Below are 12,172 nucleotides of genomic sequence, written 5' to 3'. Positions count from 1 at the left end.
TATATAAAAAAAGAAAAGATTGTCAGGCTACATCCTCAAGACATACATCACAGATTATTTATGGAAAGCTCTGTTAAACAGCTTGGAAACTTAGCAAACTGATAACTCTGAAAGGTCAAAGTGTGCTTTTACATTGTGGAAAATGTCAGACATTGGGAAAGGTTAAGACATTCAGGATTTTAAAAATAAATTATTCAAACTCTGGCACTGAAGATTTGTCCAATAATTTCTGATCTGATAAGGGGGATTTGACAAATAATTACAGAATTGTTCTAGAAACACTGTTTTGGCGTTCACTTTTAAAAAACAAGTATTATTTCTTCTCAATTGTGACACAATTTTGTGGGAAACAATATTGAATTATAATTTTATGTTGCAATTGTGTTGCTTTAGCAAGGTAGGAGGATGCATGAATGATTTTCCCTTTTAGATGCTCAAGTGAGATGATCTAATAATATTTGACTTTTAAAAACTGCCAGAGATTATGATAATGGTTATGCTATCTGTCCAAAGATCATGTGATCTAGAAAAAGGAGCACAGTAGCCATACTTACGCCATGTCAAAATTACATTTGTAGAGACCTGCGCGGATACAAAATTTTGTATCAGCATCTGGATCTGCAAAAAGAAGCCGCGGATATCCGCATCCATAAAGCAGATACTATTAAACTTACGACAAATTTGGTCAAATGGAACTACAATTACTAAAGTTTCACAAGTTCACTTAAATGCAGTTGATCAATGAATTTTTTAACTACAGTAAGATTCTCTTTTACCATCAATAGGTATAAGCTAATGTGCAGAAACAGAATACATATAGACTGCAGGTGTATGTTAATCTTTACCAATTGAGGAAAGGTTAAGAATACCATGTTCAACTGCTATTTGTTCTCAAGAATAAAAATGGGTTTCTGGTGGTGGTTTTGAAAATGCACGTCTTGTATGTTAATGGCTGATTAGAATCTGAGAGGGATAAGTCACATGTATCATGAACTTCATAACATATTTCAATATGTAACATAATGTGGAACAGAGGGAAAAGATACAAGGAGTTTTAGCAAAAATATTCATAGAGCAGCAAAGGGAGAGTAAGACAATTCTCAGAAATGCAAGATGTCCGCGATGTAGCTAACACTTACCAGAATGTGACTTGAATTGGAGTAAGGCACTGTTGTACCCCAGTGTAATTAGGACGGACTCTTTGCCCACACGACAGTATTCTGTGTCTCTGTTAACCAAGCATTTAAACACACAGACTCCATCAGCTGAAGGGGGAAAAAATACTTTAGAAATGCTTAAGATGTTAAAACACATATCACAAACAGAAGTATAGCTATCTACATTGTAAAACTGTCATACGCATGCATGAAAGATAGGAAATTTAAGGGAGAAATTTATTCTCCCATGTAGTCCTCAAACTTTCCCCATTCTGTGATTCACAAAATGGCTAAAACGTCTTTCCCCTGCCATCTCTTATGCCACAGGCCTTTGTGACCTGTGTTGTGTTTGGGTGGTGGAACAGAAGCAGATACAATAGGAGGAAGACAGCCGGTGAGAGTTAGTCCTCCTCTCCCCAGCTTTAGGTCCCCATAGTAAGGTCGTAGCAACAGCAGCATTGTACTGGTTGATCAGCTGGTGCAGGCAGCCCTGTAACCATCCTCTCACAAGCCACTTTTGGATCACGTCCTTTAGGTCAGCCTGCTGCTCTAACCAATGGAGTTGCAAAGAAAAAAATAGGAATCAAGCTGTAACAACTAAACAGAATGAAGAAACTTCAGCCATTTTCCCTCTTTTTCATCTTTGACATCTTGGATGTCATGAAACGCAGTTATACTATGCCATGCCATGTAAGAAATGAGATCCTCCCATAAATGCTCCTTTTTGCAACCTTAGTGATAATGATTCAACTAGTTGGCTTCACAAGAACTTGATTCACTTCTAAGTGTGCTTTGGATGAGGTAAGCACAGGCACTACTCTCTGGAGAGGAAGGTCCAAAATCAGCGGTTTGAGAAATGGTAAACTGGCAGACGCTCCCACAACCATCCTTGCATCTGTCCGGACCAGAGGTAACACAATTTGCGGCCCGGCAGCCTAGCTCTGTAGCTGGCCAGGAAGGATTGTACTGCTGTGTGGCTGCTGCAAGAGCTCTGGCCACCTGTGAAGGGTGGGGCCATACCGCTTGCTGGGATAGGGGACACTAAGAAGGCTGGGGGCAGTAAAGATGACGGGGGCTTGGCTCTATGGGGGAAGATTGGTGAAGGGGCGAGGCTGAGGTTTGCCTTCCCCAGTTGGGCCTTCGTCCACTGACCATGCACAGAGGAGAAAGCGGAGCACATAGTGTAAGTAAAGAAAAGGACATAAGGAAGCGGATTGAGAGAGAACGGAAAGAGAGTACAGATAGTCCTAATGATGTAGAAAAGATATACTATGACCTGGTATAGAGTATGAAAGAAAAACTAGAGCAGGGGTGGGAAGGAGGCTGCTAGCGGGCTGAATCCAGCCTGCCAAGCCACCAGATCCAGCCCGTGGCTGCCTCGCCGGAATCCTTAGCAGCTCACACTTTAAAAAGCAGGCTGCTCTCTGCTCTCTACTGCTGGGGCAAAGGAGGGAGGCTTTACTTGCTGACCCTACCTCCCGCAGCAAAATCTCTCAGTTCCCATTGGCCAGTTTCCAGTCAATAGGAGCTAAGAAATTTTGCTGGGGGCAGGATCAGTATGTGAAGCCTCTCTTCCCTTCCCCCATGCTCAGAGTGGAGCCACATGGAACCGCCACAGCCTTGGACTGCAGCAGACAGCCTGCCTCAAGTTTTTACAGGGCTGCTGGCTGGGAGCCGCCTAGGTAAGTGCCTTCCAGTCAGAACCTGCCTCTTGCAATTACCTTCTCCAGGCCACCACTCAAACTCTCTCTATTCCTTTCCCCCCTTCTCCCATGTTACAATTCCCTCCCAGATCCTGCACCTCATTCTAGAGCCCTTCCATCAGACCAGAACTTCTCCTGCACCCTTATCCCCTCCTAGACCCTGCACCCCATGTCCCTGCCCCACTCCAGATCACCTCCCTTCTTCATCCAAACTCTCTCTCAGACCACACACCCACTCCTGCACCCCAGTTCCCTACCCCAAGCTCCATTGTGCACCCAACCTCTGTCCCATACTCCACACTGTCTGCATAGAAATGTGGCCCTTTACCACTTGCCAAAGTCTTGGAGTGACCCCCCCCTATTAAAAATTATTACCAACCCCTGAACCAGAGAGTGAGCCCAGGATGGGAAAGGCAGCACAAAAATGCAAGTGATTTAGTACGTTTAAAACATTTAAAGAAGTAATTTAACAGAACGTTAATAGTAACATACTGTCCATCATATACACTATAGAACTGTCTGTCTGAGTCTGTTGAAAAGCAAGCAATTTCATGAGAGGGAAAGAGAGTCTCAGGAGCCCACATATTTTTTCCTCTAGCCATTAGGCTTAGTCAGGCCCGCTGAAGGGGAGCAGGAAGGGGAAAGGAGCAGTTGCCCTGGGGCCTGGCAATTCAAAGGGACCTGGGACTCCTGGCTACCGCCACTGGTTCTTCCTTTAAAATCACCACCGGAATGCCACGCTGCATGCTTTGAGCAGCACTAAGGGTTAGGTGGGTGTGCACTGTGGGCAACTTGGGAGCTGGCATGGTACATTCTGGGCAGTACTCAGGGCTGGTGACCCATGGCTCTGCCCCTTCTGCCTGAGGCCCTGCCCCTTCCAGGAGCACAGAGCTGCCCCCACACAATGGCCCATGGAAGCTGGCTAGGGCTAGGTGGTATGAGGTACATTTTTCTAATCTTGTTCTTAAAAGAGATCTGCTGGAGTGAGAAATGAATACAATATACTGCCCACAGTAATACACATTTCATGTTATTTTTGTCTTAAGTATTCAGAATTCAAAAGTGTGTGTTCCCAAATTGAGCTTGTACACAACCTGACAGATACCTACAAATTTGACTTTCAAGATACACACACTTACATGTGAATGTATATTCCTCCCTGGATTGGTCAGGATGGTGCATGCATAATTCAGTTGCTTTGTGCATACTTCCACAAGTAACAAGCCAAAGTGACTATGCAGCCAGCTACTTTCCCACAGTTATGTAGGGGGGCCTCCTTTAGTTCTATTAGTAGAGGCTTGTGCTTTTGGTGGTAAAGGGTTCAATCCAGGGATGCTGGAATAATGTTTATAGCGGCGGCACAGAGCCACTGGATCAAACTGTAAATACTGTATACTGTATAATGCAATCCACTTCAAGTTGGGGTTGGGTCAATCCCCACTGAAAATTGCCGTATCTACACTGCCACGACCCATTACAAGGATCTCAGCTTTGGGAAATGAGACATTTTCTTTCTTTTCTTGTTACCATACCACCATCCACTTACTATAACACCTTTCATGCAGAACACCACAAAATGCTTTAAAAAACCCCACATGAGTAACAGCTCAGAAAACACTGGAACATCTGACTATGATTTCATCTGATGAACACTAAAAGCCAAGTTGAAAACATGTGCTTTTTTGCCTAGATATAAAAGGCATGATTATTTTGGCCTGAAGCAACTTCATCAAAAGCTAATTACACAGACTAAGATTTTGTACAACAAAGTCCATATCTCTGTAGGTCTCTAAGAAGAATCTTTCATGATCAGGATTATAAGTGATTAAAAGGTCAATTATAGGCCCCTGACTAAAGTTTGTGAACCATTAAAAAAAAAAAAACCGACAAAACTTTATCTAATCTAATTTTTAGTTGACTGTATAACAAATACTGTTGGACTACTAATCAATCAAATGATCAGAATGCATTTTGACAATCTGTCATCTCACAAAGAAGACAGCAGCACTCTTAAGTAACTGGAGTTCATTCATGATCTTATTAGTCAGCATCTCTCAGTAAGGAACTGTAAATACTTTCTCTCTCTCTCTCTCTCTCTAAGAAATACTACCCATGTACCTCAAATGGTTTTTAAAACATTAATAAATTATGCCTCACAATTCACCTGTAGCCTCTCCTGTTCACTAGTCCAGTATGAGATTATTCAATATGGAAGAAGCCTTGTGACTTTTTACACAACTTTGGGAGGCTAAGTCAGAGGCTCCTTTGTGTGCACCTCAGACCAGACCTACTCAGACAAATCACCAGGAACAGGCTTCATTCTGTAAAGAACACAGAACAGGATTACAGTTCAACAGCCTCCTCTCTGCTTACAGCCTATTTGCTCCAGCTCAGTCAATGCCGAAACCCTCCTGGAGGGCAGAGGGTACATCCTGGCAGGAACCAGGAAATACTCCCAATATGCCAAAGTTTGCAGTTCACAATTTATAGTTCCTAGGGCTGCTCCTGAAGCATCTGTACACCTTGGGGTACACACCCACAGAACTAAAACTAATAGTCACTTCTGGGAAACATTTAAGATTCCACTAGACAAATGATACAATTTTATCCCAAAGCAAGAACTCCCTCCCTACCAAACACAGCCACCACAAACACATTATTTGAAGGAACAATTTGGCTGCCATCAGTCATTTAAAATGACGAGGCTGGGCACAATGTTTTCTTCATATCAGGTTTGATGTTAAGTTCTTCAAGATCTAAAACCAGAAGTTAAGCAGAAGTGATGACACACATGATATAATTACTGGCCTCTTAGAGCTAACAAATTATAACAATCCTACTTGTTATGTAGTGCTTCATCTATAGATCTCACATCACTTTACAAAGGGAGTTAGCAGCATTACTCCCATTGTACTTATGGGGAAAACTGAGGGATAGAGAGATGTGAAGTGACTTGCCCAGGCTAACTCAGCAGAACTGTGGCAGAGACAGAAACATGACCCAGGTCTGTTGTGGCCCAGTTCAATATTCATTAGGAAGTACAGTCCACCTCATACTAAACAAAAATATTTGCTAGAGAATCTTTTTAATGCTACAAAACCAAACAGTGAATCATCACCATGATGAGCAATGATGAGATAATAAGTGAAACTATTAAGAATGGCAGTGGATTGAGTTTATGAAGACAGATTGGCAATAAAAAAAAGCACTGAACCCAAGAGATGCATTAATAGTCATTAGTGCTTAATGCAGTCAAGCCAATACTTTATTCACCATAAAAGTCTAATGCAACAGATAATTCAAGTTGGATGAAGGCTGAAGAAGCAGATGCAAGCCTGGAAAATAATAAGCACCATTTTGGTAGCATGGTCAGAACTGAAACTAAACCAGAACTTCTCAGATAGCTATAATAATTACTGAAGGAGGACAGCATTTTTCAACCAATTAACATTGTTTGAAACTTCGCCCCAAAAGGAGTTTTTGATGTTGGTGGGAAATAAATGAAGTTTTCTCAGGTTAAATGTATTTATCTAAAATGCAACAGTTTAAGAGTGAACCCGCAGAAGAAATTCATTTTTACAGACAAAGTAATGATAACCTAACAGAGCTGCACAAAGAGATATTTGGAACTTTGCTCTGGAACATATTACAGTATATACAATTCTGCCAGCCAGTCAAAAACATCTGATTCCAGTTACCCAAAAGACTAATAATTGATTTAGGAATAGAGGTTGCAAGAGTGAGAACATTCTAAAACTACTGGAGAAGATTTCAGTGCCAAGAAACCGTTTTAGATACTTAGGAAATTGAATAACTACTTACAACTATTGGTCCTTGCAGAAAAATCAATGAGTAGTGAGGATCTGGCAATGTTGTCACCTTCAGTCTCACTGAAGGCTATTTTACATAAATGGGAACATACATAAGAACATAAGAACGGCCGTACTGGGTCAGACCAAAGGTCCTTCTAGCCCAGTATCCTGTCTACCGACAGTGGCCAACACCAGCTGCCCCAGAGAGGGTGGACCGAAGACAATGATTAAGCGATTTGTCTCCTGCCATCTCTCTCCAGTCTCTGACAAACAGAGGCCAAGGATACCATTTTATCCCTTGGCTAATAGCCTTTTATGGACCTAACCTCCATGAAATTATCTAGCGTCTCTATAAACTCTATTATAGTCCTAGCCTTCACAGCCTCCTCTGGCAAGGAGTTCCACAGGCTGACTACACCTGTGTGAAGAACTTTCTTTTATTAGTTTTAAACCTGCTACCCATTAATTTCATTTGGTGTCCTCTAGTTCTTCTATTATGGGAACTTTTCTTTATCAGCCCTCTCCACACCAATCATGATTTTTAGACTTCTATCATATCCCCCCTCAGTCTCCTCTTTTCTAAACAGAAAAGTCCCAGTCGCTTTAACCTCTCCTCATATGGGACCCGTTCCAGACCCCTATTAATTTTAGTTGCCCTTTTCTGAACCCTTTCCAAGGCCAAAATATTTTTTTTCAGGTGAGGAGACCACATCTGTACACAGTATTCAAGATGTGGGCGTACCATAGTTTTATACAGGGGCAGTAAGATATTCTGGGTCTTATTTTCTATCCCTTTCCTAATAATTCCTAGCATCCTATTTGCCTTTTTGACCGCCGCTGCACTCTGTGTGGAAGTTTTCAGAGAACTGTCCACGATAACTCCAAAATCCCTTTCCTGATTTGTCGTAGCCAAATTAGCCCCCATCATAGTGTACGTATAGTTGGGGTTATTTTTCCCAATGTGCATTACTTTACACTTATCCACATTAAATTTCATTTGCCATTTTGCTGCCCAATCACTGAGTTTGGTGAGATCTTCTTGGAGTCCCTCACAGTCTGCTTCTGTCTTCAGTATCCTAAACAGTTTGGTATCATCCGCAAACTTTACTACCTCACTGCTTACCCCTTTCTCCAGATCATTTATGAATAAGTTGAAAAGGATTGGTCCCAGGACTGACTCTTGGGGGACACCACTAGTTACCCTTCTCCAATCTGAAAATTTACCATTTATTCCTACCCTTTGTTTTCTGTCTTTTAACCAGTTCTCAATCCAAGAAAGGGCCTTCCCTCTTATTCCATGGCCATGTAATTTACACAAGAGCCTTTGGTGAGGGACCTTGTCAAAGGCTTTCTGAAAATCCAAGTATACTATATCTACTGGATCCCCCTTATCCGCATGCTTGTTAACCCCTTCAAAGAACTCTAACAGATTAGTAAGACAGGATTTCCCTTTACAGAAACCATGTTGACTTTTGTCCAACAAATTATGTTCTTCTACATGCTTCACAATTTTATTCTTTACTATTGTTTCAACTAATTTGCCCAGTACTGAAGTTAGACTTACCAGTCTGTAATTGCCAGGATCGCCTCTAGAGCCCTTTTAAAATATTGGTGTAACGTTGGCTACCTTCCTGTCATTAGATACGGAAGCCGATTTAAAGGATAGGTTACAAACCATAGATAATAGCTCAGCAATTTCCCATTTGTGTTCTTTTAGAACCCTTGGATGAATGCCATACAGTTCCAGTGATCTGTTAACGTTAAGTTTTTCTATTTGTTCCAAAACCTCCTCTAATGACACTTCAATCCGGGACAGTTCCTCAGATTCATCACCCACAAAGGACGGTGCAGATTCGGGAATCTCCCTAACATCCTCAGCCATGAAGACTGAAGCAAAGAAATCATTTAGTTTCTCCGCAATGGCTTTATCGTCCTTGATTGCTCCTTTTATAGCTTGATCATCTAAGGGACCCACAGGTTTTTTAGCAGGCTTCCTGCTTCTAATGTACTTAAAAAACATTTTGTTATTTCTTTTTGAGTTTTTGGCTAGCTGTTCTTCAAAATCTTTTTTTGATTTTCTTATTACATTTTTACACTTGATTTGACAGTGTTTATGTTCCTTTCTATTTATCTCACTAGGATTGGACTTCCACTTCTTAAAAGATACCTTTTTGTCCCTCACTGCTTCTTTTACATGGCGGTTAAGCCACGGTGACACTGTTTTAGGTCTCTTGCTATGTTTTTTAATTTGGGGTATACATTTAAGTTGGGCCTCTATTATGGTGTCTTTAAAAAGTTTCCATGCAGCTTTCAGGGATTTGGCTCTAGTCACTGTGCCTTTTAATTTCTGTTTAACTATCCTCCTCATTTTTGTGTAATTCCCCTTTTTGAAATTAAATGCCAGGGTGCTGGACTGCTGAGGTGTTCTTCCCACCACAGGAATGTTGAATGTTATTATATTATGGTCACTATTCCCAAGTGGTCCTGTAACGGTTATTTCCTGGACCTGATCCTGCACTCCACTCAGGACTAAATCGAGAATTGCCTCTCCCCTTGTGGGTTCCTGCACCAGCTGCTCCAAGAAGCAGTCATTTAAGCCATTGAGAAATTTTATCTCCACTTCTCCTCCTGAGGTGACATGTATCCAGTCAATGCATTACAAATTTCAGAAGAAGTCTTGCATTACACATTTCAGAAGAAGCTAAAAGATTCGTACCCTGCATGGGTTCCATATTCACCCACCCACCCTCTGAAGCAAACAATGACTTTTCAAATTAAAAGAAAAAAGTGAATTATAGTATGAATGTTTGGCCCACTTCTCCTGATCTACTGCATAATCTGATCTTGCTACACATCTAATTACGATTTATTGCTTTGACTGATGCTGTACTATTTGCTTAATTGGTTTATAAATAAGCAAATGTGAATGATCTGCATGCCCAAAAGTCTCTACTTATATGCAGTGTTTAAGAATTTTTACATTCACCAACTTAAAAAATTCCCACCTGGGATGATGATTAAAATTGCTGAGCTTCTATCAACAGGTTCTTTACCATTTTAAACCTTGATGTACATGATTATAATTTTGTTGATAATTTGAGAAGAGAGCTGGTCAGCTAAACAGGAGATGGCACAAGATGTTACACATTATTGCAAAATATGAGATAACCATACTGATTAGAACTGAGTCCAGCAAGTAGGTTGGTTAAAACCAACAGCACTCAGTTTTTTTTATGGCTCATTACTGTAAAAGTAATAACAGGAATGAGAAAGCTTTGGAAGAGAAAGCCAGCATATCAGGGAAAGCTTAGAGTAGTAGAATTATAAATGTCTTTAGCATTTTTTTTTACAAAATATCTTTGGAAATAATGATACTTATATTGCCAATGCTAAACAGGGAAGAAAATTGTGAACAATCCAGGGGAGGCAAAGAGGGAGAAAAAAAAATCACAGGTCAGAAAAATAATCAGGGGAGTGAGAGTTGGTAGCATGTATTTGTGTGACTTTCAGAACAAGGGAGACTCTTCATCTACAGAACAAAACAATGCATCTGAAGTTGCCACAATGTCGTATACAAAAGAATTCAAAGCTGTACCTAAGAGGGCACCAGAATAATCCACAATCACAGTCACTGTAAAATAAAACTAGCTTCCAACAGTAGCGCTACTAAATCAGCTACTAATTAAGAAAGTGAACACGAACAGAAGTTACCTTTTGAAACTTTAGTAGTTACCTAGAGAGACTTCTAAGAATTCTAGGCAAGTAGGACTAGTTTGAACTCCAGGTATCTTGCCAAAATAAAAGTGTCTGACATTCCCTGTGCATCCAGAATTTAATATTTGAGAGGACCAGAGCTTGAAATATTGCATATGATACAACAAATGGTGAATCAGTTGGGGGGGCCTCAGCAGAATTGAGACTCGTATTGTCATGGATGGAAAAAAACAAGGAAATCCAGGAAATAGAAAACAGCAGTGCTCATCTCACAGCATGGATGGCAAATGGATTATGGACTGTTATGGCAAAAGAAAAATGGATTCTTTCTATTACAGACAAACACCAAGAATACCTGTTATGTCTCAGAAGTACTGTACTCATATAGTACATTGAAAACTACCAGGTTGATAAAACATGACTAACTGGAGTATACACACTTCAACTATTATAAATAGATGCCATGCATTTCTCTTACAGCAATAAAAATAACTACTACTGCTATAGGAATGTATCTGAATTTTCACTGCTGGCAATAATCTGTCACCTTTCTATTAGATCACTGCCTATTTGTAGGAAGGATGGAAAGCAAACAGAATAATTATTTTCTTCCTTTGTATTTGATAGTGCAAATTGCCAACCACAGTGAGATGCTCAAAAGATTTACAAGGTCTGCAAGACTGAAGAGAAAATATAAGTTATGACTTTATAAAATGTATGTCAATATTTATGCAGTTGAGATTGCATATAAAGGAGGAGATGGAAAAATGAGGATCTACTGCTGAGCAGAAGGCTTCAAACAGATGAGCTACACAGATCAACAATCTATGTGCTACTGAGATCTTTCAAATATTTCACAAGTAAATATTAGTTCCACATGAGGACTAGAATTATTAACAAGGCTGGGAGGTCTGCTGCCACCACTGCGAATAGGAAACATAGGGTAGTGGTGGTTGGAGACTCTCTTCTGAGGGGGGACGGAGACGCCCATATGTCACCCTGACATTTCATCTCGGGGGGGTATGCTGTCTGCCGGGGGCCCATATCCGAGATGTTACGGAGGCATTGTCGAGGATTATCTGGCCCTCTGACTACTACCTCATGCTACTCATCCATGTGGGCACTAATGATACTGCGAGGTGTGACACTGAGCAGATCAAGAGTGACTACAGGGCTCTGGGAGTACGGGTGAAGGAGTTTGGAGCACAGGTGGTATTCTCTTCAATCCTTCCTGTCGAAGGTAGTGGCCCGGGCAGACACAGGTGCATCCTGGAGGTGAATGCCTGGCTGCAAGGATTGTGTCGCCAGGAGGGCTTTGGCTTCCTCGACTATGGGATGCTATTCCAGGAAGGACTGCTAAGCAGGGATGGTGTCCACCTTTCGAGGAGGGGGAAGACCCTATTTGGATACAGAATGGCTCACCTAGTGAGGAGGGCTTTAACTAGGTTCGACGGGGACAGGTGAGCAGAGAACATGGAGACCTGGGAGATGGGTTGGAAATGGGAGGGAGTGTGGGCTACAATGGCAGAGAGAAAGGAGGGCCAGGGCAAAACTAGGAGGCAAGGTCAAATCGGGATCTTAGCTGCCTATATACAAATGCGAGAAGTATGGGAAATAAGCAGGAAGAACTGGAAGTGCTAATAAATAAGTACAATTATGACATTGTTGGCATCACAGAAACTTGGTGGGATAATACACATGACTGGAATGTTTGTATGGAAGGGTACAGCTTGCTCAGGAAGGATAGACAGGGAAATACGGGAGGAGCTGTTGCCTTATACTTTAA

General features: G+C 41.3%; 1 protein-coding gene across 2 annotated transcripts in view; it reads right to left on the bottom strand.

The window, feature by feature from the left end:
* LOC102449863 (histone-arginine methyltransferase CARM1-like) overlaps positions 1-12,172 on the bottom strand; it is a 143,187-nt gene that overhangs the window by 86,339 nt on the left and 44,676 nt on the right. For both annotated transcript variants that reach the window (XM_075931655.2, XM_006129900.5), the window contains exon 2: positions 1,140-1,265. In XM_075931655.2, coding sequence (XP_075787770.1) covers positions 1,140-1,265 — 126 coding nt within the window. The remainder of the gene's footprint in view (positions 1-1,139; positions 1,266-12,172) is intronic.

This window comes from Pelodiscus sinensis, chromosome 6 (genome assembly GCF_052426305.1).
Source record: "Pelodiscus sinensis isolate ZL-2025 chromosome 6, ASM5242630v1, whole genome shotgun sequence".
NCBI lineage: Eukaryota > Metazoa > Chordata > Testudines > Trionychidae > Pelodiscus > Pelodiscus sinensis.
This window is presented reverse-complemented; position numbering and strand designations above follow the sequence as displayed.